We start from the raw sequence: 24,252 nt of genomic DNA on the forward strand, positions 1-24,252 counted from the left end.
CCGCGCGGCGCCTGGCTGACACGGCGGCGCCCGAGGCCGCTTGCCAGCCCACCCCGCGGCGTGCCTGGCACGAATATACACGCTAGCAGGGTTTGGGGGGTTTTGGTGGGGTTTTTTTTGGTAATGAGCTGGTATTTAAGAGGCTTATTCTGGCTTGAAAAAAAGCTCCCTGGGAAAACACTCGTTCTGGGGAGAAATGCAACAGTCATCTTGATCTGTAAGCCAAATGAGGAAATCGAGATCATGGTCTTATTTTTACAGGCAATTCTTTATTCTAGTAGTCAGCCCTTAAAGGAAGGAGAGAATGATTAATGTTTCTAACACAGAAAAGTTGCTTTTCATTGCAGTGCATTTAACAGAAATGACAAGAACCTTTCCAAATTCACTGTAGAAATTCACGCTAGTGCTACGCTGTAAAATACATTACTTTGGTCAGGTGAAATTAATTCATCTCAGGGAGTGCTGTTTTAGTTTTTAAAAAAACGTTACTCTGTTTCTTGGCTGTGAGGAAGACATAATGTTAGCTTAAAATACAGGGAATTTAAAAATCCTTTTCCATGTCGCTTAGATTGTCAGCAGCAAAGTGACAGTCACTTTTATTTGGGTTCTTTATACCAGTCAAGTTGCATTTAGAAATCCATTATACCAGTATTTTGGTCTCCAGCACTCCAGGAGAGCCTGGAGCAGCAATGTATATAAAAGGTCCTTCTAATTTGTCTTTATCAAAAAGTAGGTAAAAGTTTATTCAATGGAGCTAAGAACTGAGCTATACTAGTTGTTCTTTGTTTTTTTGAGTTGAGTTTCTGGGTTTGGAATGAAATTGGATGACCACTGCCACCAAAACTACAGCTGCTTCCACCTATGCAAATGTAGTTTTCCACAGAATAGATTGACTCCTCAGCAGAGGTGGTTTTGGGGAATCCTGCCTGCCTGGAGAGCACGTGGAGCRCTGGGGTGATGAAATGCATAGGATTAAACCAGAGCATTGGGCCAACACGAAGCGTTGCACACAGATGGCGCTGAAACAAATTAAAAGTGATACTGTTCAGCAGTATTACTATACTCTGTTCTGAGACTGGTTTACTGTAGCTGCTGTGTTATTTCAGTACAGCAGCTGGGAGGGTCAGTGCATTCCTTAATGTGAAAAAGTGAGACTGTTTGGCTTGTATGAATCAGAGCTGTGAACTGGCATCAGTATTATTTGTGGATGGCTAAATCACCCTCATTTACACGAATTGCATACTTGCTCTAGGACTGTGTAATAAAATGGCAGAAACTAAATATATCCTAGTTTGGCTCTCATCTTAAAGAATGCGCTCGCACTGGCATACAAGGTTCTCTGAACACTAACTTATTTCTGTCCTAGTATTTTCTTTTTCAATTTTATACTTAAATAGGATTAAGCTGAGTGCATGACACTGCCATTGTATAGGTAAATTTCACCTACGTAGGCTAATCCTGACCCTTTTTCCTGTGCAGGATGCTCACTGTTGTAAATAACTAAAGCTTAGCTAGGCCCCACGTGCAGACCTGCCTTCTGCTGAATTTCAAGATCTGGATGTGTTCCTCTTCAGAAGCAGACACTGTTGTGTATTTGTGTGATTGGCCGATTCATTCATTTACAGAAAGTTGCTGCTGTTAATATTTCTAAATACAAGTTCTTGAGTTTAATGTTTTACAATCAGTACCCTTTTGGGGCAAAGGAACAGACATTTGTGTAAGTGGGGTAACTGTGCTGGATTTCTATGAGGTTCTCAATCCTGTGATTTACTGGGTCTCATCCCAGTAAATGTATCTTTGGTTTATTTCTTTTGCCTGCTGGTGGTGGTTTTGCTTTGCACTCTGCAACAAGACTGTCCAACTAGCTGGATATTAAAGTTAGGCATAGATGGGATCTTCTTTAAAGTAAAAGGTGGCAGTATTAAGTGAAGCGCATTGATGCTGCTTCTAGGTGGATAACTCCTGAGATGGTAAAGCCACTATAACTGTAGATACTGTAGTATATGTGCTGAAATGCAGAAAAGGTTGTCATTGTAATCCTGTTTAGCAGACCTGAGTCCTCCCTGGTGCCTGTCTGTTCTGGGCTCTATGTAAGGCAGGACCGTTCACAGTAGATAAGGAAAGGGGAGGAGGAATGCTGGTTATCTGCTTCCAGAGATAGACCTGGAGCATAAGGAAGTGGTGACTTGTCCAGATTATCTGTGACTTCTGGGAGTGCAATTGGTGGGCCTTCTTCCTTAGCTGGAAGACCAGCACCTCTTGTTCCTGTTAGCTTCCTTGTGCTGCACCTGGGTTTCTGATCTGCATTTTTTGTAACATTTTCTTCACATACGTTGTGCTCCTCATTGAAAGGAACAACTCTACTAGAGGTTTTGCCTAACTCAGATTCCAGTGCCTGAAGTCAAGTGCCACTATAAAAAAAAAAAAGCAGAGCGCAGTCATGGACTGCCTCATAAGTGACTGTTTCCCCAGTTCAAAAATGATTTCATTACATTGCTGCATGTCACTTAGAACATGACCGTCAAATTTTGCTGAGGCCTTTTTTAAAAGAGAATCTAGTAAAGACCTATACTAAAAATTAAACACTTTCTCATATAGATAATGCTGCTGAATGTGTATATTCTCCAATGAGCAAGGGTAATTTTTCCTGGCTTCTTTCTAGCTCCTGCCAAAAGTGTAGAAGGCTGCAGAAATGAGTTGTCAGTGAGTGGTAACATGGATATTGCTCTTGACTGTTCCTGCAGAAGAAAGGCATTTTGCCAAAAGGGCTGTTCCAGCCAGGGAAGGAGTGTCAAATCTCAAAGTAATTGGCTGTTTTCCTGGAATTCCCAGATGAGTTAACATAGCTTCCAATACTTTTTGCTAGAAGTATAAAAAATGGGGATCTGTAAACTTCTAGTGCAGTAAAAAGTGTGTAGAACACACTTGGGATCTGTGAGTTTTTTTGTTTGACCATTCACACTGATATGGAATACTTTTTAATCCTTGAAGACAGCATGTTTCTTCAGTCTCTTGCAGCAGTAATATTTCTCGTTAACTAAGGAAGACTGCTTTGTCTGTCCTTTTTGGCCAGGTATGCATCTCTGTGGAAAGGATGCCTGACACTTTACACAGGACGAGGAGGCGAGCTGCATAAAATTGGGGAGTAAGTATTGCGTGATTGTACTTGTGGTATGTCCTATCCTCATCAGAGCATTGTGGTAAGTATAAGATATGATGGCTCTTCCTAAATAGAAGTTAGGGCACCAAAAATGTCTTGATTGGTCATGGATAGATACAGTACAGGCAACTGCATTGTACACACTTTGCGCTGGTAATGAGCTCCAGCCCACTTGGGAGGGACCTTTCTAAGTGTGTATATGGATAAATAGCCTCCATCATGACACAGACCTGGGTTTTTCCTAGAGGGGGGAAAGTGTATAAAATGACAAGGGCCTTAATCTGCATTGATGACTCAGTTTGAACAACTCCTTTATTTTGGTGGAAGCCCTGTGTGTATCATGCTTGAGAGGAACAGTGCAAAGAAGGAAGGTGGATGGAACCTGGATGAATGTTATCTAAACAGGAGCAAGCCTCTTAAAACCTTCTTTAAACTGTCCACAAAGTGAGGAGGTGACCCTTAGTAAGGAAGAGTTGGAACAAACCTTCAGTAATGCACTTCACAAGCAATAGGAAAACCAGAAAAGAACTTCCACTGTGACAATGTGGCAAAAACCATTGTAGTCGGGGGAGTAGGTCTGTGGGGTGGCCATCTCTTCTTGGATGGCTCAAAAATGCTTCATGCTCAGCTGGATTTTGAGAGTAATGCCTTGCAGATTTTCTTTGCTAAGTCATTGCCTCAGAAGTGTCATGCAGTGGGTTTACTCTCCAACAGGTTGGATTGAGGTGAGTCCTCATCTAGATCCTCCCTTACAGCAGGGAGTGGGAGCTGCATTTTTGCTTAATGAGTCCAGGCTGTTTCATGATACAAATCTTTCTTCCTCTCTGCCTTAATGTGGTTAGTCAGTGGGCTTGTTCTTTAAGAGTCCCCTTAAATGGAAAAGGATGCCTTGAATTTCATTCCCTGTTTTGGACTCCTCTGTGCTGTTATGTTAATGAGGCACTCTATAGCATGGGAGCGTATTTCAGTTTTCCCTAGGGATCTAATGCAGCCCCAGTCTGGGAGCAGGCTGGGTGACTCTGGGCCTCAGGTGACCTTGTGAGTTGGTGCTGGACAAGATTGTGCAGGTGAAAGAGGGGAAGGAGAGCCCTTCACTTCTCTATTCTTTCAGCCATTTTCCTTCCTAGGGTAAATGCCTGCTTGACTGAACCCTCACCAGGAAGAAGTGTCAGCTTCACCCCCAAGACTGAAGGGATCTAAAAGCTAACAAAGCCTTTTAATACCTATAGATAATCTCCAAAGAACTGGAATCTGGATTAGTGACTTCTTGGTAGTGGGATATTCCAGAATATATGCTCTTGAGCTGTGGAGTTAAGAACTCTTTTGTTAAAAATGACTTTAAAGCTTCCTCATAATCTTAATTTCTCCTCAGATTCTGCATGGTATACTCAGAAGTGCCAAACTTCAGTGAGCCCAACTCGGAACACCTGGGGCAGAACAAACTGGTATGTTAAACTTGTCTGAGGCATCTGGTATAGTGTTCTTTGGTCTGAATACTTAACACTAGTCTATGATAAGACATGTGACTCTCTTGGAAAAATAGACTTCAAGAGATTTGTAGATAAAAATGACAGTATTTAGAGTAGTAAATAAATTTCATGTCTAGCCACTATAGGAACACAGGAAAAATTCAGTCTCTTTCTGTAAAACTGCAAAGCTTCTCTCTGATCCATGTTTGTTTTTTTGTTTTTTTTTTACATTTCCTCTGAAGGCACAGGGTGAACAGAATAATAGTTCTGCATCAAGTAATATGAGTTCTTGTACTTTCGGGCCACTGGGTAAGTTTTTTTCTTTTGTGGAAGTGAAAGGATGAGAAACACTTAATCCTTAATGGGAATAAAAAAAATCTGATCTTAAGGACTTCTCTACTCTAGAGCAAAACTCTACTATGCTCTAAAAGATTAACTGGGACCTGAAATTGCAAGCATATAACCATGATCGTTTCATGGTTAATGGTAATGGCTTCAGGATTTGTTCCCAGAAGAGGAAGAGGTCAGACTGTCCAAGGTGCCTGCATCGTGTAAAGGGACTTTGCTAATCCTAAATTGTTTTGGTGCTTTGAAAAGTTCTTGCAGCGCTTGAAATTCTGCTTGTAGAGTGAGGTATCAGGCTTCACTTTATTTTTTAACCACCTGAAACCATGGCTTTAAAAGTGACTTACCTTTAGTCTTGCTAATTATCATGGCTTTCCTCCTGGGGTAACTCTCAAACAGAAGCAGTGGTAATTTAAATTCTAAAGTCTGACTTGACTTCATGGTTTTGTGACATGCTGTGTTTAAGCAATGAGACTTAAATAAGAAAATGGTTCAAAGACTTGAGTGGGTGTGAGAGGGAACCTTAGTTATGGCCTGCCTACATGATGCCCAGACTCAAAGCCTGCTGTTGTGTAGCTAAGCTCTGCTGGTGGATGACAGCAAGCTGATGTCTAACTTAGAGTTAAAAAGGTCCATGTCACTTTAATTCAATGACTGTCTGCTTCCTCTTTAGCAAAATGATTATCATTTCTCTTATTTTACTTCTCTTATGAGCCCCTTCTGTTCCTTTGAGAATAAGTGCTTCTGAGCAAAGAAGGGCAGTGCTTTGAGGCCAGTCTTTCCTTATGCCAGGGCGAGGCGAGCAGTCTTTCAGCCCAGTTGGTGGGTAGCCACCTCCTTGATGTCCTTGCATTGGGTGGTGGACAACCTTTTCCCTGAGAGTGTGCATGCCTTCTGAAACTTGCTTTTCTCTTCCTGCTTTTTGTGTAGTTCTTAAAGGCAATGATTTCCTCTTCTCTCTCCCTTCCCTCCCCTTGCTTCCTGTTGTCGTTTCTGCCTTTTCAGCTACCGGCATGACATCAGCAGTGATGCTTACAAGGCTCGAGCTCATGAGAGCTTAGTGCTAGCTGAGTCACTTTTGTGGCTGGACTTCACAAAAGACTGCTTTCTTTCTCTGCCTGTGTGTCTGGTAGTGAGGAAGGGCACAATGGGCAGCCTGCTTTCCTTGTGCTCATTCCTCTTTGATTACTGCTGCCCTGCTGTGTCTCTGGAACATCTTGGTGTGCAAGCCAGTGCATGTGTCTGAAAGTGCCAGTCTGGTTTCATTAGACTCCTGTCTCTTTCCTGCTCAAAGGATCAGCATGCAACTCCCTGTGGCCCTTTTTGCTTTAGTTGACAGTGGGGGAGATTATTTTTGGAGGGGAAAAAGGTAAGCTGTGATTTGGAGTCTTGAAAAGCCAGAGGGGCTTTTCCTCCTTGTTCTAATGAGCAGGGTTTGCTAGTTGCTGCATAGTCCGTGTGACCCCCATTGCCAAACTTGTATGGGGGAGCAGTGATTTCAGTCAATGGAACTTGTGATGACCTTTCTCCTGTCTTTTTAGGAAATGGTTTGCAAACTGGACCTGAATCAAGTGGATTCCCATTTGCGTATAATCATGGCCACTCTTATGCAGGTAGCGGGAGAGGCAATGGACGAGGACCTGTAAATCCAGCAACAGCTAATAGTGTTCAGCCTCCTCTCCCTACTGTCAGTAATGGGAGGGACCCACGCAGAGCCTTTAAAAGATGACTATGCCAAATGTGGTTCTACAGCTTGCTTAAACTCTACACTCTACTTGAACACTTATTGCACTTTTATTTATGGTTAACTGTGAACCAGTTTGTCCTTTATTATTGTTTTTTACCTTTTGGTCTACAGAGCAAACTTGATGTGACCTCTTGTTTTGTTTGCGGAGGCACAGTGATTCTTTCCCATAAGTTAAAGGGGCAGAGGGAGAAAGTGGATAAAAGAAAGGATAACAGTTTGAAGAGTCTCAATTAAAACTCAGCGCCCTTTGGTAAATGGAAGAAATTTGGTTACATGTATGTATTTTTCCTGTTTCTATTGGTCAGCCATATAGCCTTAAAAGGTCTGTAATGTCCTATGCGCACACATATGACTTCCATTAGAGTTAATGGAAGTTGATAGTTTTAGAAGGGAAGTGAAAGAGGGGCAAAGGTGTCCTTATGAATTAGGTGTCCTTGAAATGAAAATAGCTTGTAAAAGCAATAAGTATAAGGAAATAACCAGTGCCAGCACCTAGTGGTGTCTCCTGTATCAGTGAATGGGCAACTCAGATGAAAGCTGAAGTTATGGTGAGTGTCTTGAAGCTTGAATTCTGATTTCAAAAAGGTGTATGCTGTTTCTTGGACTAGAATACTTAAAGAAAATCTCTCCGTAATATACCATCTCATTGTCAAGGAAAGCCACATTGATTTTTTTTTTTTTTTTTTTTTTTTGGGTAGAGGCTTGGATATTCATTCTTGCTCTGCATGCAGTAATAGGAGGATTTAAATTAAAAGATGTTGGAGAATAAGCTGTTAGTAGCTAGTTCTGCTGTAAAAGCCCAAAATTACTTTACAGGACTTTGAATCTCCAGGAAGGAACGAGTTTCAAGAACTGTTTTCAAACACTGTTCTGAATCTTATTGAGACTGCCTACTTCTCCTTCCTTTATTCACTTTTCCAAATCAATTATGTATTAGAACAAGCTGTATGTGTTGATTGCAAAGGCACTGGCTGAGCACATGGCTGCACTTTCAATGCTGCTAGGCTTTCCTTCCTCTGTTTTATATGAATTATCCCTTAAAGAACTTACAAAACGCCATCTCCCCTGAGCAAAATAACTGCAGTTTTATTTTTGAGATTACAAATGCCTTGATTCTAGATAATAGAGTCCAGTGCCACACTTCAGATCAGGCTCAAAAACAGTTTGGAAGCTATGAGGAGACATACTGGGTTCATCTGTTTCTTAAAGCTGACCTCTCAAATAAAAGTTGCACTAAATCTTCTCAAAAACAAATCTAACTTTCTTTCTGTCAAGCCATAAAGATTTCATGGCAAAAGGCTACTTCTGAAATGCAAGTTTTTTTTGTGGTCATTCATGTTAATTGAATCTACTCTTAAGTTACTGATGTTTACAAGTTATTTTACATTTGGTATTTCTGTTTTTGATACTCTGGTATCATGATGATTTGTTGAAAATTGCCTTTAATTGGTGAAGATTCCTTGTTCAGTCTGAAATAGTGAGCTTTCTTTTAAAAGCAAGCAGCAGCAACAAGAACTTTCTGAAAGGAGGTTTGGAGAGGCCTGTGTGCCAAGACACCTGAAGGCTGTTTGCCTCTTATCTGGTGAAGTGCTACCCTGATACCTACTTTTAGCTGAAACTGGCAAAGTTTGTCTTGAACAAAAAATAGCATGAAGTGGAACACCTCATGAGGTCACCCACTGGCGCTGTTAAGGAAGAACAGTGCTAACTGGTAAACCGTAAAACATGCAATGAGTTTTGGAGAAATGGTATAAGGAGGTGATGTGTAACTCAGGGACTTTAAACTGCCTACTTATTTAAAGGAAAAAAGTCCTGTACAGAGTCTGGATGCAGGGAACAGTTTTTTGTAGTGTATATTAAGACTTTTGATGTGCTTGTGAGAAGACGACCAAGAGGACTTCTAAACCTGTAAAGTATAAATGATGTGTTCTAAAGGTAAATGAGGTATGGTATGAGAGCCCTGCTTTCCAATAGTAACTGTAAAGGTATTAAAAGAATGGTGCAAGTGATAGGATAGTGGGGACTTTGTGTTCATCAGGATTTATCAGTCATGGGTCTCAAATTCTGGTGATCTCAACTTCTCTACAACATAAATGAGGTTGAAGCAGTGGGGAACTCTGCTTCAGTGTGTATGGAGGCACCTGATTGCAGCTCTATGCATTTGAGCTTTATTAAACTTTAATAAACAGAAAACCTCTTCACAAATACAGAATATAAAGTGAAATGATTACTGCTGATAAACAGCACAAGATTTAAATGTTTGCTGCCAAGTGAATGATCTACAGTTGGGAGGAAAAAAGCAAGAAGGCTGGTCTTCATGTTTTCAAGGTTAGTAGTGTTTCTGCCTTCCTATTTCTTCTGTGAAACTGTTTCCGTTTATTAATAAATTTTTACTTCTTTGCAGGGGAAATCTGTGCCCTGAAAAGTCGCATGGACTTAAAGTAAATGTTATCATTGTAGCTTTTGAAGGCCCTCTGATCTTCCAGTGAATCTAAGACAAGAAATTTGTTTCCCTCAGAGCTATCACTGTCATGATAGTGAGGTCTCATCTTGCAAAGGCATCTGGGAGCCTGCCTTACGTCTCTTTGGAGCATACCACCTTGGTGACCAGAGTCTCTACAAAAGTTTCTTGGTCATTATGTAAACAAGCGGTTGCCATGCATTACTCTGACACTATAATCCAGTTCATGGGGACCCAGTGCTTAAGTCAGGGAATGTCTTTTACAGAATATCCTGAAAAGACATTTGTAAGGTAAGACTGTTAGTGTAGTCTTATTCTAGATAATGCAAGTTGGTAAATGAAGAATTCTGGGAGGGGTTCACTTGTCCAGATACAAACTGCACAACTTTGAAATGCAAGTGAGCAGTCACAATACACTTGAATCATCAGACCCAGCTCTCGTCACATCTTGGTTCTCCTTTTGCCCACCACAAGCACTAATATTGCAGACTTCAGCAATACGGCAGTGGAGTGAGTTTTGCTGTATGTCTACTGAAGTCCTTCATGTTTTACTTCTGCCCTTTCTCGGCATGAATCTTTCCCTGTGAATTCCAAAAGCAGATCTAAGTCTTGCTCTAAAATAGCAATCCTGTAGTTAAACACTGTCTTAACCTGGAATGTGTGCTAGGACCATGCATGTACACCTACAGTAAAAATGGGAAGGTACGGTAGGTAGCAAACATAAATGGTGGACCAAGGCTTGTGATTTATAATTACTGCTTTCATAACTCATTTAAGTAGCTTTGGTCTTAAAAATGTGGCTGTTGGCAGCCATGTGTACTCAAATGGTGTTATTCTGCAACACAAATTCCAGCAGGAGTATATGCATCTAGTGGGTTTTGTGCAAAGCTAAGGACTTTATGAAACATCTTTTCTACCTCAGTGCGGTCTCTGCATAGATGGCACCCTTAGCAGCATGTTGCAAAGATGTCAAATAGTCACACGCTGTTAAGGCATGCATTGCTCACAGACCAGAGGAATGTTCAGTAGAAAAATATTGTTCTGTGTACCTTATCAGTGTCCTTAAATTTTTGCATAGGGCCTTAATAGCTGTGTTTAGGTAATGACCTGGCCATGTTATGTTGCTCTCTGCAGCTAATGTCCAAAAACAAAGGATGATTATCCATTTTATAAGGCAGTTTTCATCAGCTTCTAAAGTGCCTTTTTAGACCTGAGAATTAGTAGAAGCAAAGAATTTTCATTTGTTTCTGGAAATGTTACCCTGGGCAGCTTAGTAGTTCACATATTACAAGTTGCCTGGTTCTTTCTGTGCTTCTYGGATGTCTGTAGGTTTGCCATTCCAGACATACTGCTTTTTTCTTACCCTTGAGCCAAGCAGTTCTCTGCAGTGCTGCGTGGAGTCTCTGGCAGTGTTTTAGAGGGGGCCTCAGTGTGGTGCAGTGCTTTTTCCCTGCAGGTCTTCCAAGTGGCTGGCTTTTGGAATTGACTTGAGGAGTTTCTTCCCTTAGTATAGCCCCAGTGTAGGTTACCTAGGTGATTAAAGGGCTTGGACTCCCTGTCCCCACTATGATGAGGCTCTACTGATGATTGTGCTGGTGCTGGTTGTTTTGATGCTGTGCATAATCCAGATGCTCCCCCCGGCTGTCCTGTTTTGCAGGGTGAGCCTGGCCCTCTTTGCCGGGGAATGTAGGGATGCAACGAGACCCAGGCCAGCCTTGACAGGGTGCCCTGCTCGGAGTGGCCTGGAGCCTCCCTGCCCAGGGACAGGCTGCGTGCCCAGCTCAGTGGTTGCCTTCAGAAGAAAGCACCAGCAATACCAGGCAGCTCCATAGGCCCTCTTAAATGGCRAGGGGGCAACAACTGGGCTGTGCTAAAGTAACTATGGCCTGGGGCATGCCCCCATCGTGTGGGGATGGGGAGAGGAGTGGCTAGGGCTGAGCAGGCAGCGCTTCTCCAGTAACCCYCCATCCTTCAGCATCTAACGAAACTGCAGAGACCACCTCCAGGAAGGGCCTGGATGTGATTGTAAAGATAGCATAAGAGTGCCTGCAGGACCAAGTGCTGGTGGAGCTACTGCTGACATTGAGATGAGTGAGGGGTTTTCAGCAAGGTCTGAAGACTATCTGAGTCATGCCAGGCTGGTGGTCCCTGCATGGCCCCTGCTGCTCAGAGCTGCTGCATTTGTTTGCCAGYGAGCAGAGGTGTGTGTCCCCCACCAGAACAGCAATCTCAGGTGTTGGGGAAGCAGGCAGGCCCTGTGTTTGTGTGCTCTGACATCCTGCCTCGGGGGGAGTTCACCTCTCTCAGTTATTTGAACAGTTCAGTTGCTACTGATAATTCTGAATGTAGTGTTTGCCCCATCTTGTGTGAGGGGAAGACAGCCGTTATTTGGGACTACAGAGCGGAGAGAGCCCAGACCCTCCAGGGGGAGTGTGCCTGGCTGATTCAGCAGTCTTTCTGGTGTGCTTTTGTTTGCTTCAGAAAATTAGGGAGATTAGAGCTAGTTGTAGGGGGGAAACTTCGAGGAAACTTTGCTTCATTTAAAAAAAGAGTTCCCTCTGGAAGACACATGCCAAACCAAGTCAGGGCAATTGCCTGAAAACTAGGGTTGACATTCGCAGCAAATCTCTTCAAAAATTCATTCAGAGGTGCACTTTCTGACCTTAATCATGTACTAGTTCCTTTATTCTCAGTCTCAGAGAATTTTAAATTGTTATAGCCCTTTGTGAATATTATGTTTTTAACCTATTCTAGGTTATACACCTAGAATTTAACCTATTCTRGGTGATAGACATTTGTGTGTGTGTATGTATATACAAGACATGGTGTCTTGTAATTGAGATGAAAAAAATTATTCCCAAATCAGCTGCCTACTAAATTGCTGAGAATGGAGTTCAAAGGGATTAGAAACTAGATTTGGAAATGACTAAGGGGACTATTTAAGGACTTCATTTAGCTATTTTCTTTAAGTTGCTGATCCTTTTTTCAAGGAGAAATTAACACAGTAATAAGGTCTTCACCTAAACCAAGCTGCCATCCCCCAGCTGATAAACACTGTCCTGATTTGTAAGCTTCCACAGGAGCAAGATTAGGGAAGGAGAAAAACATCAGGATTTATCAGAGCTGAGAAAATAATTTTTTTCTCTGCTGTAAATATAACTTCAGAGCTAAATGCTTCCTTCCTATATGAGTTTATGTGGAATGATATCCACTGTGTAGAATGGAAAATCCAAAGCAGTGCAGTCACTCTGGGGCTGACTAGCTACTATGTATTAGATCAGTTGGCAAATAAAGGACAAAACTGGCTTAAAGTATCATTAACTGAGACCTTCTGAAAACATGAGTGTAGCTGTATGCTGCCAAGTGTCACAGCAGGGCCTTATACCAAGCTGTCTTGAAGTYCATGGCCAGTGAGTGAAATAGTCTTATAAAAATACTATTTTGGCAATTTGGAACCACTTTGCAGTTGTAGTTCTAATCCCAGCTCTGCTTAGACCACGTGGTGATGGTGTCCAAGGGCACCCGCTGATTATAAGCATATTCTGGACTGGATCCTGGGCAGGCAGTAATGTCTTATCTGTAAAACCAGAATAGTACCTGAGGTGGCAGGGCACATCTATTGGAAGCTGAATTCAAAATTTATGAAGAACTTTAATGCTGTGTTGAAGTCACTGAAAGACTTGAACCCCCCCCCCCCGCACACACACACAACCAGTGTGTATATTTTTCTTTCTAAATCAAGAGAAAATGTACAAATACATATTCTTAAGGTTAGGCATTTGGGTGTGCTATTTTCTCCAGAGGTGCTGAGCGCCACAGTTCTTGTTTGCCCAGAGCTGCAGGTGTGCTGTGCTTTATCAGCCGGGCTGCCCTTGCTGAGCTGTGTAAACGCGGGGCTGGCAGTGCTCAGGCCTCCGGCTCCTGGCACGTTTGCTGCGGGCTGCRAGGTGGAGGAGCCTGCTGCATGTGTGGGGCTGGCGGGCAGGCTGCTGACGGCCACGGGGCCRCGGCCAAGAAGTGGCTGCTCTTGGCCGCTGCTGACGGCGCGGGGGCCGCGGGAGAGCTCGCTGCTCCCCAGGCCCTCCCAGCCTCCAGCAGGCATCACTTTGAGTTTGCGCTTCAGTGGTGCAGCTCCAGCTCTCGCAGTGCCRGTTTCTTGTACGGGGTCTGTGGACACCAGGGTGTCCCTGCAGTCGGTAGGACAAGGCTGTCCCTACCATGCAGCGCTGGTTCACGGTGCCTCTTGCTGCGTCGATGGAAAGCAGTGGCTTGGTACACAGCAACACCATCTGCTGGCTGGCTGCAGGGCATGGCGATGCCATCCGGCAGCCTAGAAACTAGTGCTACCAAGACCTTTAGGTGGCTTCATTTTCTAGTGTGTAATGAAARGGCAAAAATTCTGCCAGGCAGAAAGCGCAACTATTAGAAATTAATCTATTTTGTCTAGTACTCGTGTTTCAGTCTGGTTCTTTTGCTGCGTTCAAACCAGGACAGGTGCAGGAGCCATCCTCTGAGGTGCATTCATGCTTGCTTGGAAAACAAAGGTAGCTGGAAGATGCTGCGGAAATAYCTCTAGCCATAAGGATAGTAGAGCCTTGGAGTACCTTGGTGGTAGCTTGTGGAGTCCTCTTTGTGGGCAGTTTTTAAAAACAGTTGGACAAATATCTGTCAGGAATGGCTTGGGGGGGGGAGTTGACTCTGTTGTGGGGCAACTATGGAGATTTATCCTGTTTCCCTCATTATTTTCTGATTTATGCATTAGCTTAATTTTGTACTTTCCTCCTTCCTTGGTTGATTAATACTAAATTTAATTTTCTGTAATCAACTTGAGCATGTATCTTGGAGAGATGAGGTTTAGTCTGATTGCAGTAAAAATCTAGCTATCCTGTTTTGCTTGAATAAAGCAAAACTATTTTTATCTCTAAATTATGCAATATTTTCATGGAGCTCTGCAGCCTACTTATTTAACCTTTGAATGGAGTGCTCTATTTTTTTCAGATCACCTAATGCAAACTTTGYAAATGGGTTTTTTAATTATGAGAAACCCAGCTGCATGTCATCAACCAATTATTAGCAAGGCAGAGAAGGATAACCAATACTGCTGTCAGACTTCAACTGAATATGAAAAATGTCAAGAACAGAAGTTGCCAAGAAAATAACTTTAAACACCAGGTGCTGGAGGAACAAATTAATGACTTATTTTTAGAAAAAGTGAACTGAGGCCTGATGCAGACATTTCTACATACAGCAACAGCACTTGGCTATGCAACAAGTCTGATAAAAGCAACAGAACCTTCTCTTTTAAAAAAAGAAAAAAGTGTGGGGGAGAAAAAGATGAGATTTTTTGTTGTTGTTTTTTTAAGTCCTAAGTAGGGAGAGAAGGAGAGCTTGAGCTACTCTGTGCCCTTTGTATGATTACAGTGAGCTGCTCTTGTTCTGTTGCTCATCAGATTTGTCTATGATGTGGTTTAGGATGACCTTAAAGTATGAAACACCTCTGTAAAAGCCACTCTTGAAAGCCCTTCCCCAGTACTTGCAGTCGAGTTCCATTTTGGCTGTGCTTTACTGATGACAGGGCCCATTGCTAGGGACAGTGAGTCTAAATGCTCTTGCTGAGCTTATTTTCCTCACTAGTGCGGGGAATCAGAAGTAATTTCTAGAGGAAGCAGAACCCAAAACATAAATAAGTCAGTATCACAAAGCCAATAAAAAGGATGTGTCAACTTTGGAAAATTGCTGCAATAAACTTCCTGTAGCTTCTTTAGCAAAGTGGATTTGCAGAAGCCTGTGCAACTTCATCACGTTTTAGCTGAAAATTTAAGTTGCAAAAATCTGTCTTCCTAGTGTATGCAAATAGCTGGAAACTTCATTTGGAAAAAAAGAGGTGCATTGATAATGGTTACTTTATGGGAAGTCTAATGACCATGAAACAATTAGGAACCAGTAGTAAATCTGTAATTACCTTGTGTTTTTGTGGATGTACTTCAGCAGTCTGTTTTCACCAGGTGAATTTTGCATTTTTGTGGGTGGTATGAGAAAATAGATCCTTCTAGGGCCTCAAGTGTTTTGATGTCAGAAGGTGGTAAATTGCAATTGTTACCACAGGTTACTTTTTCAGTCCAGGTGTTGGAGTGGCCCCCTAGGAATTTAAATTAAGGGATTCGAATGGTGTGTGCAGCCTGTGATCAGAGGTAGTGGCCTCTCAGAGGATCCTGGCTGTCATTAGGGTGCTCTGTCAGTGAGGCATGGGAAGAGGTGTCCTGGGGACTGTATTTTTAGTATTGCAGGTGTTTCCTGTTCCTCCAAAAATAAGTGATTCACTTTGGCCCAGGATATGTGAACTTTTTTTCTCTTGTGGTTCTGCTGTTGTTTCAGGTAAACTTGAAAGATCTCTGCTGTGCAGTTCTGTCTTTTCTCTGACTGCTCCCTCTTTTATCTATCCTAACAAGGTTTTCGCTAAAAGCAATGGAGAGTGCTCACCTTCTGTCCTGCATAAGTTTCCTCAGCCTATTATTCATCTTCTGGTTTGATTATGTACACTGCTGCTTATGCCAATACTCAATTTCTTTAATATAATTCTGATTTGTCTCTAGCATGTTATTACTCATTTGATGTTTGACATGTCTATCTCTATTACTTTGGCTTGTTCCAGCTCATTTTTGTATAACCAAAGTAATTCACAGGCCTGCCCAGTTAGATCCCCGCCCCCCCCTTTTTTTTTTGTCCCWAGGTATGTATGACATTGCCTGCCCTCCAGTATAACAGCCAATCCTTCTGCAATCCCRTTGATTGAATCCTTTGAGGCTGGAGAACGCATTTCATGCATCATTGTAACAAGTTGTTCACAGCTCCCTGTGCACTGGGCTTCAAATTCAGCCTTTCAAAAGACTTTGATAAAGAAAAAAGGATAATTTTTTTTCCTGACTGCTGCAAATGAAAAAGCTTTTCACTTGGGAGTAGTGGGTCATATTTATGGAAATGCAGAGAGCACTTGCAATATTTATAGTCACTACAGAAGCGATTGAATCTAACTTTTATTGATATGTGTTTACATGCCCACAAAAATCTTATTGCATAGTAGTTCAGAGAACTTTATTTAGATTTAGTATTTTGAAGTAATTTTTTAGTGCTTCTTTATTATCCATGGAGTGCAAGATTCAATATTTCAAGTAAGACTGTCACCAAACAGCTGGAGTTTTTTAAAAGATTTTTATTTTACATAAAGATAAATGTTGAAGACGCATTTTTCAGAGGCACCATCTGTTCCATGTTGACCTTAATTTTCTGGATGAGTGCTTTTCTTCAAACGTTTTAAGTCTTGTCTACATTTCATTTGGTTGGGAGTGTTTAGGTTAGTTTGTTGAACAGGAAATCAGATATTCAGAATGCAAACACACCATTACATTGCAAATTATCCCCTTTGTATAATTTAGCAAACTGCTTTGTAAATATTCTGCAGACTTCCTGGGGTATATCTGCTTCTCTGACATCTGGCAGCTCAGCCCTTTGTGGAATTGTATTTCTTTTGAATGTCAGTGTGATGACTTGCATTGTAAGATGGGGTATAAAACACCAAACTAGAACTATGGGTGTCTAGTCACAGCAACAGTGTATAATGTTTTAATCCCTTTTAACATTTGAGGGATAAAGATAGGGTACGGATTTGTTGGTTGTCTTCATGGCCTTAGAAGGATTTGCTGTTCAGGGTGTCTAAGCAATAATACTTGATTCTATTAAAGGGAGGTCACTAAAATAGTTGTATGTCTAGATATGCATCATTTCCACAGGGCAATATTATCAGCACCTCCCTTTCTTACTTTGATTTATTTTTGCTCTCATGTCTTCAGTTAAAATAGACCTATAGATGAATTTTGTCTTCCTTTGCTTCCAGCCTTGCTTTGCGGCTTGTCTGACAAGTTCCATTAAATGTTTTGTTATTGATGCAGGTTGCCAAAACTGAGCTCCTGAATCCTCGTGTTACCCTGCCTTTACCTGTGGAGACAGGTGCAATGTCCTCATCCAAGTTCTTCAGCTCTTTGCTAGCTTGTCCCGCGTATTTATGCCCTGCCTCAGACTTGATGATTTCCTTCTCCATTCTCTGAGATTTGTCCTTTTTTCTCAAGCCCCAAAGTTAAACTTTTCAGCTGGGTTGCACTCTTCTGCGTGAACTACTACAGACTCATCCTTTTCCTCAGCAGTCTCCTCCCTCTTTTCCCCAGTCTGTCTGAAACATGGCTGCTGAGCCATTTTCTTTTCCAGTTATGCTGAATGTATCCCTTTCTGTCTGAACTCTTGTGGCTCTACCAGTTCAGCTTTTACGCTGCCATCTTCAAGGGCTTCCCAGACTCCGCATGTCTCTCTGATACTTCTGTCTTGTATCAGCTTCATGGTCGTGACCCCTTGCACAATCCTAAGCTCACCCACCTCTTTGTCAGTCTCACACAAGCTTCTCCGCACCATTTGTCAGACTCTTCCTGCCAGAAGACTGTGTCTAAGACCCATCACTGTGGTGTCTGCTGATGCTGTACCATCTGCTAGAAGATGATGTTTTTAAAGTAGTGTATTATGCAATATGATTGCATCACTCTCCCTGTATCTGAGGTATCTCATGAGTCATTTTAGACTGTTTGGGGCAGGGAGTATGTTCAGTACTGTCTTGTACAATTCAGACACAATGCGGTGTGTTGCAATGCAAAATAAAACTACATAGTAACTGAAGTTATGTATCATGTATTGGCTGTATTGATATATAGTCAATTTGCTATTATGGACCAGTATTAGTCCTATAATTTTAGTGAAAATACATTCTCTGCAGGGACAATTTGTTTGTGGCTTTGGATTGCAAGGGGAATTGTAATCCTACTGGTACATTTCTTTTCATAACATAGTAGATCCTTTCAGCCCTCTTGTGCTGTAATATTTTTAGCCTAATGCAGAAGTGATTTTCTGACTTTATTTCCAAATTCATATTATGAAAAAAACCTAATGATGTGTTAGAAAAAGTGATACTTTTTTTCTGATTCAAGAAAATCAGGGAGTGGTATGCTGTAAGAATTATACTGCTTTGAATAAAACCAACTGATTTCTTTTTTGATCTACTGTAAATGTGCCTAGTAAAGTCCCTTTCAGTGAAATGCCAAGATGTGGGGAAATACAGCTGAATAACAAAATACATGTTTAAATCAAGGTTACAATATTTCTTAATACCAGAGCATAGAATCTGTCTCACCTTGTAACTTACCTCCAGAGGGACCCTGTGAAGGTGATAACTGGCATTTGTGTTACCAGACTTGGGTTGGAAATATCTATAGCTACAAGCGTTTTTGAGGGCAGGGAATGGATAGTGTGGCTGGTGGAAGAGTAGCTTGCATTAGTAGTTGTTCACCTCTCAGAATATCATTTAGTACTCTGCTTTGGGGTATTTAGAGTGTTCCTCCAAGTCCTTGGTTATTCACATGATATATACCACCATGGTGGTCTCAGCTCCAGAAGCCCTAGACAGAGGTGGATGGGGTGAGCAAAGGTGGAGGAAGAGCCATAGTACAGACCTTGAGCAGTGAGTGTATATGCCTAAGGCCTAGCCTTTCGCTGAAACACATCTGTGCTGCGGCCTTTGTAGTGTCATCAGGCTGATCGCTTGTGTGCTTAAGGGAAGCTCAAGGCAGTCAGTGAAATCAGGCTCGTGATGTATGTGGGGTCTTGATGCCACGTGGGTCTAGAACATCTCCTCTATTTGCGGTCTCAGAAACCCCAGGGATTTTCACCACACTGTGCCCTTGTTTCAGTGTCATGTAAACCTGCCTGTCCTGTAATTGAAGCCTGCAGAGTATGCCGTGCCTCCTCGTAGCTGCCAGGGCCGTGGGAGAGCCAGCGCTAAGGACGGCCGGTCCCTAACCTTGGAGCCCAGGCCCCCAGAGCTGCAGGAGTGCGAGCCTGGAGCAGAGGAGGCAGCGGGTCTCTGCCTGCCCTTCCTCCTGGCTGTGCAAAGGGGAGCCCTGCTCTCTTCTGGGAAACAGGCAGGTGAGTCTCTGATTTTAACTCCAGGCTAGATCGAACTATTTTAAAATGGATTTTTCTTCTAATCAGTGCAATAAATAAATCTAGAGTGATCAATTTTTTCTCTTTGTGATCTCTAGCTTCTGTGTTTATATCTCTGTATGCAAGGACAGGAGTGATTAGTATTGGAGAAAACTAAGTCCGCTCTCCCCCAGCACAGAAACAAATGATTTTTCTGCTCTTATAAAAAGCATTGAGGAGTCTTGCAAATGGAAAATGAGAATGGTTTTGGTCATTTTAGTTTCGGTTTGAGGTGGTGGTTTATAAAATAAGTCAAATTATGCTTTTGTAAATGAGTGAGGAATAACTCTGCAGGAAGGAGAACTACAATATCAGAATTGTCCCTTGCACCTTTAGGACTGGCTCTTTCAAAAGGCACAGTGTTTGGCCTAACTGTTGGAAGGTCAGCTTTTAATTATTATTTTAAATAATCTCAGTTTAATTTTATTTTTTTTAATCTAGTCAGCGGTGACAGAAGCAACTATTAAAGAAACACATTAAGAGCCTGAYTCTTCCGGAGAGCATGGAATCATTTCTGTCCTGACAGAGTTCAGCAGTCAGATAAGGGCTAAAGAAATATAGCTGTGGGCTCCCAGCAGCATTTATGACTTCAAAACTAGGATGTTCCTCTTCTCTCTGGCATAGCTCGAAATCTGGGACCTATCAAAAAGTTAGACTTCTGTGTTTCACCAACGTAAGTAAACATTTGGAGTTTGAACAGTGATTTAGCTAATAACGGAGAGCTTGCTGCCATCTTGCCCTTTGTCTGACTGTGTCTGGACAGTTTGCAGATGGGGATCTGTACCATTAGTATGCGGTGGAGGGGAGAGGATGGGCGCCGGGACGCGGAGTCAGCTGCCTGTGGTCAGCCAATTGGCAAAATCGGGGAAATAGAGAACATTTGYCTTGCACATTGCTGACAAAATGCTCCACTGAGTTTCAGCTACAGCTTGTCAAGTATTTTCACAATGTTACCATCCACCTCCTTTCCCCTTCTTGTGACTGTATAACATCCCTGTGGGAGAGAGCAAGTGCTTGCATTGTACTTAGCTGAATTAGTAGGCAGGGGGTTTGTTGATCTATCAAGTGCGTTTGATATGGAAATCTTGGTCAAGAAAGTGAGCACACGTGTGAGGCATTGCAGAGTGTTAAGTACCCTGAGAGCATGAAACCTGCTTTAGCAGCTATGTACCCCTGCCCATTTTGCTATCTTGGATGTTCAGAGGCTGAACACCCAGTTCAAGGGTCCCGAACAAAACTTGAACAAGCCAAGACTGATCCAGAACTTGAAGTAAGAGAGCAATGGTGGGATAAGTGAATGAACAACAGCTACATCCTTTTCAAAATAGACCTAAAAACAGTAATCTTTTTTCACTTCAGCAGAAAAATGTTTAGTTTTACAAAATAAAGATATACTTTTCCATGCATATGCCTTTCCACAATTTTTTAAGAAAACACATAATTTTAGTAGCATCATTGCAGTGTGAGTGCATTAAAATAGCTTGGTGTACTTTCGTCATATTTCTGTGGTTAGTTCCAGTTATGGTTCATACAAATAATTCTTTTGAGATAAAATAACTAATGTCTATAGGACATAAAGAAGGTATTCTGCATAGACTACCCTTGCTTTGATATGGACATATCTGCACAGCAAGAATAAGTATGTTGAAGATGACCAAAAGTATTCTGACCTGCTGGGTTGCAAGTCAAATGTGAAGTAATTCTAAAACTATTTGCAAGACTATAGCTTTATTTCTTGAACTGGAAAGGGAGGGTTACAAGCCAAATGCCTTATCCATGTGAATACCTGAACCACCATGACATGACACTAGCTATAACAAACATTATAAATCTATGGGGCCGTGGGAGGAATCTGCTTTCCACTGATGCATAGGATAGGTCACTAAAAATAACAAAAGCAACCCCATCCACCAAAACCTCCAAACCTGGCATTACCCTCCCAGGCATTTGTGTTCAGCTTTCCTGCATTGCTAGTGCTTTTCTTTTTGTATTGTGATGAAACCCAACACTGTGTTGCAGATTTGAGTTTTTTTAGGAAGACTGCTGTGCAGTCCGTCTTACATATGGAAGCTGATGTTGAAACATCTTGCACAAAAATAACAGGTCAAATGGGGAAGTGATATAGGTGTTGCTTTTGTCTGCCAGTGTGAAATAGGTGTTAAATAATGAGAGGTTTTCTGTATTGCCTGAGTTCTGTACGTATCACTAGGCGTAACCACAACATTATAGGTAAGGAAAATGAATTGTTAGGTAAGTGGGTATTTGAAGGTGATCAGTGAAAGTGCTCATTGGGATGTTATTCAGGGTTGTAGAGAAAGGAAGCGCAAGCTAATTTTTTCTTTGTTTCTCCTGGTCTGCAGCAAGAAAGGAGCCTGACACCTCTATTGATCCAGCTGCAGCCCTGCCAGCTACTTTATGGCACCACTGATGAAAAAAATGATCCCTTTAACCATAATTTGCTATATAATGCTGATTGCCCAGGTCTCACCTGTATGCCATCAAAACTCCACTTTGGTAGAGAGGCCGTGCCTCCGCAAGGGCTGCGCAGCCCTCCTGCTGGGATGGTGCAGTGCACGTGCCAGGGCTCCGGGTCCCGGTTTAGGAGGTGGTGCTTGCGGGGATCCCCGATGTGGGCACTAGTGCTGTTGCTCCGAGGTGCCTACCCAAGATGGGCAGGGAGCCGGGGCAGCAGGGACGCCCCCTCTCCCCGGGCTGGTTCACTCTCACTTGCGTTATGGCCCAGCCTGATGCCTGAGCTCTCGTGCTTTCCCCCCTCTTGGCCTAGCCAGCTCTTTATCTGGAAACCTAGAGGCTCTGTTTGCTCCTTGTTTCCTTCTTTTGTGTATTTGTTTTCCCTAGACGTACAAGCACACATCACAGTTTAGGCTGTTGGCTTTGTAAAAGTTCATTTGCATCTTCTGTTTTCTTTTTTTTTTTTTTCCTTCTGTAACTTGTACCCTTTGCCATCAGGTGGCATATTTCTCCTGAACTACACAGAGTGTTTCTATGGCATGTCCTTCAGTCATGAGTGTTTTTTTTTTAAACCTCTGTTAACAAAATATTTGACAAACTTTTAAAAATCTTTCTGTTGCTGAAACACTTTGAGCTAGATGAAGAGCAGGTGTTCATGTTGGTAAAATAGCAAGAACAGAGTAAAGAAAAAATTCGTATACTCAGGGCATTTACTTTTTTTTAATACAGATAGAGGTGGACAGATTTGTTTGCCTAGTAGCAGTAGTAGTAGAAAATGACCTTCGACTACTGTTTGTTAAAATCCAAACTTCAAAATAACTGCCTGATGTTTGGAAGAGAGTGGCCAAAGAAATAGCAAGGTTGGTTTCCTGTGCTTCTGAGAAGTGTTCTCAAATTCACTTCTCACAGGGAAGAATTAAAATTGATATTTTGTTTGAATGTATAGTTTTTATAAAGCACCCTCCACTGCAAGAAAATTGCCACAAACACACCATGCTCAAAAGCCAAATATAATTTTTCCTTATTAAAGTATGATGCTCATTCCATGTAGTCTCTGGATTATAACTAATTCATGTAGCTACATCTAATTATTGACTTAGCTACATGTGAGAAGGAGCTTATTTTTAGTGAGATTTCTAGATTGGTGGAAATGAATGGATTCTCCAAATGGTATGTCCTTTGGTCCAGAATTATTCCCTATGATTTGGCTATTGTAGTGATATATGTTTTTCTTTCTCAAATGTAACACAAGATATAACGTGTGGTAACTTGACTGCTAAGGAGCAAAGAATGCTGTTTAAGAGGAGGCTTGGAGCAGCTATTTGTTTTGCTGGGATTCCCAGTTATAAGAAACTTTCAGTGCAGACAATAGAGACATTGATGCTTGGATAGCAGTGATATGGCTGAGGGCAGCAATAAAGTCAGTGCTTGGAGATACCTAATAAATTTGGGCCCCTGAGGAGATGCACTGTGTCTCCTTTGTGTACTAAAAAAATCTAAAATAGTGTACAGATCCTGTGTACAGACCCCAAATGATACTGCTAATTCACTGCATAAGTGACTCTGATCTAGAGCAAGTTGGTGCTGCTGTGCCCTAAGTCACTTCCTTCCTTGCTTGAAGGCGTTAGATCTTAGGGTTATTTAACCAAATTTTGAAAGAGAAAAGGACACCCCATTTTGCTGGTCTCAGTGAAAGCAAAGAGCAATACTCTGTCACTATAACACTGGTGTTATAACTTGAGCCAAATTTAGTCCCAAATGTTATTTCTTGGTTCATTGAAATGCAGTTATATAGTTTCCCCACTTGATTATGGAAATAATAACCAGATGGCAAGTAAAGAATATTATGCTTTATATACCTTCTTGTTTTTCTTCCAAGATAAAACAAAGTGAAGATCTTTTGATTAGCAAATGCAATAAAATGTGACTGATTTATTTGAGAGTTGTTTTTTTGCCAAGCACATAGCTATAACAAAAGTACTGTTTGTTATGACATTGTACTGAGTCACTTGTTGATGCTATTTGAGGGAGAGAATTTAGCTAAAGAAACTGGAACAGGGTGTTCATCTTATTTCAGTACTTGTAATCCTGAGTCATCTCTGAGAGCTGATGAAATACAGTAACTCGCATTTTAGACAGCGCTTCTCTTAACATAATTTTAGGATGCTGTAATTTGATAGAGGGTGGAAAAATACGCAAAGCTGATTTTGCGCAGGGAGGTTTATTTCAGTTGTCACTCTCTGTTGAAGGACTCTTCTTAAACTTTGTACATCTGTGACGCTTTACTACATCTTTAAATGTCATGTAGTTAGGTTGAAACGAGAGTCTAAATGTGTGTAGCAGAGAACTATGCAGGCATCTGGACTCTGAAGACACTCAAGTATGTGGTTTCTGGCTATTTCCCACTTGCRGTCAGGCTGTGGAGACCATTTAGATTGCTTCTTGGTTGAGTACACTGGTTGCTTCATGGTTTGTTTACACTGCAGAAATAGGAAGGCCAGAGGCATTGGAGTGTGTATGT

At 41.8% G+C, this 24,252-nt stretch overlaps 1 protein-coding gene across 15 annotated transcripts in view; it reads left to right on the plus strand.

The window, feature by feature from the left end:
- The first annotated feature begins 2,661 nt into the window (after positions 1-2,661).
- NABP1 (nucleic acid binding protein 1) overlaps positions 2,662-24,252 on the plus strand; it is a 73,235-nt gene continuing 51,644 nt past the window's right edge. For 8 of the 15 annotated variants that reach the window (XR_003257857.1, XR_003257858.1, XR_003257869.1 and 5 more), the window contains exons 1-4: positions 2,662-2,703; positions 3,074-3,145; positions 4,533-4,605; positions 4,872-4,938. Coding sequence is in view for 2 of the 15 variants with exons in the window: in XM_026091712.1 (XP_025947497.1) it covers positions 2,693-2,703; positions 3,074-3,145; positions 4,533-4,605; positions 4,872-4,938 (223 nt within the window). In the remaining 13 variants the exon portion in view is untranslated. Of the gene's footprint in view, positions 2,704-3,073; positions 3,146-4,532; positions 4,606-4,871; positions 4,939-6,515; positions 11,354-18,967; positions 19,203-19,700; positions 20,666-24,252 lie in introns of those variants that run through there. The other 7 variants (XR_003257866.1, XR_003257863.1, XR_003257864.1 and 4 more) reach the window with 5 other exon arrangements.

Source organism: Apteryx rowi, unplaced genomic scaffold (assembly GCF_003343035.1).
Source record: "Apteryx rowi isolate R43461 unplaced genomic scaffold, aptRow1 scaffold_92, whole genome shotgun sequence".
NCBI classification, from domain to species: domain Eukaryota; kingdom Metazoa; phylum Chordata; class Aves; order Apterygiformes; family Apterygidae; genus Apteryx; species Apteryx rowi.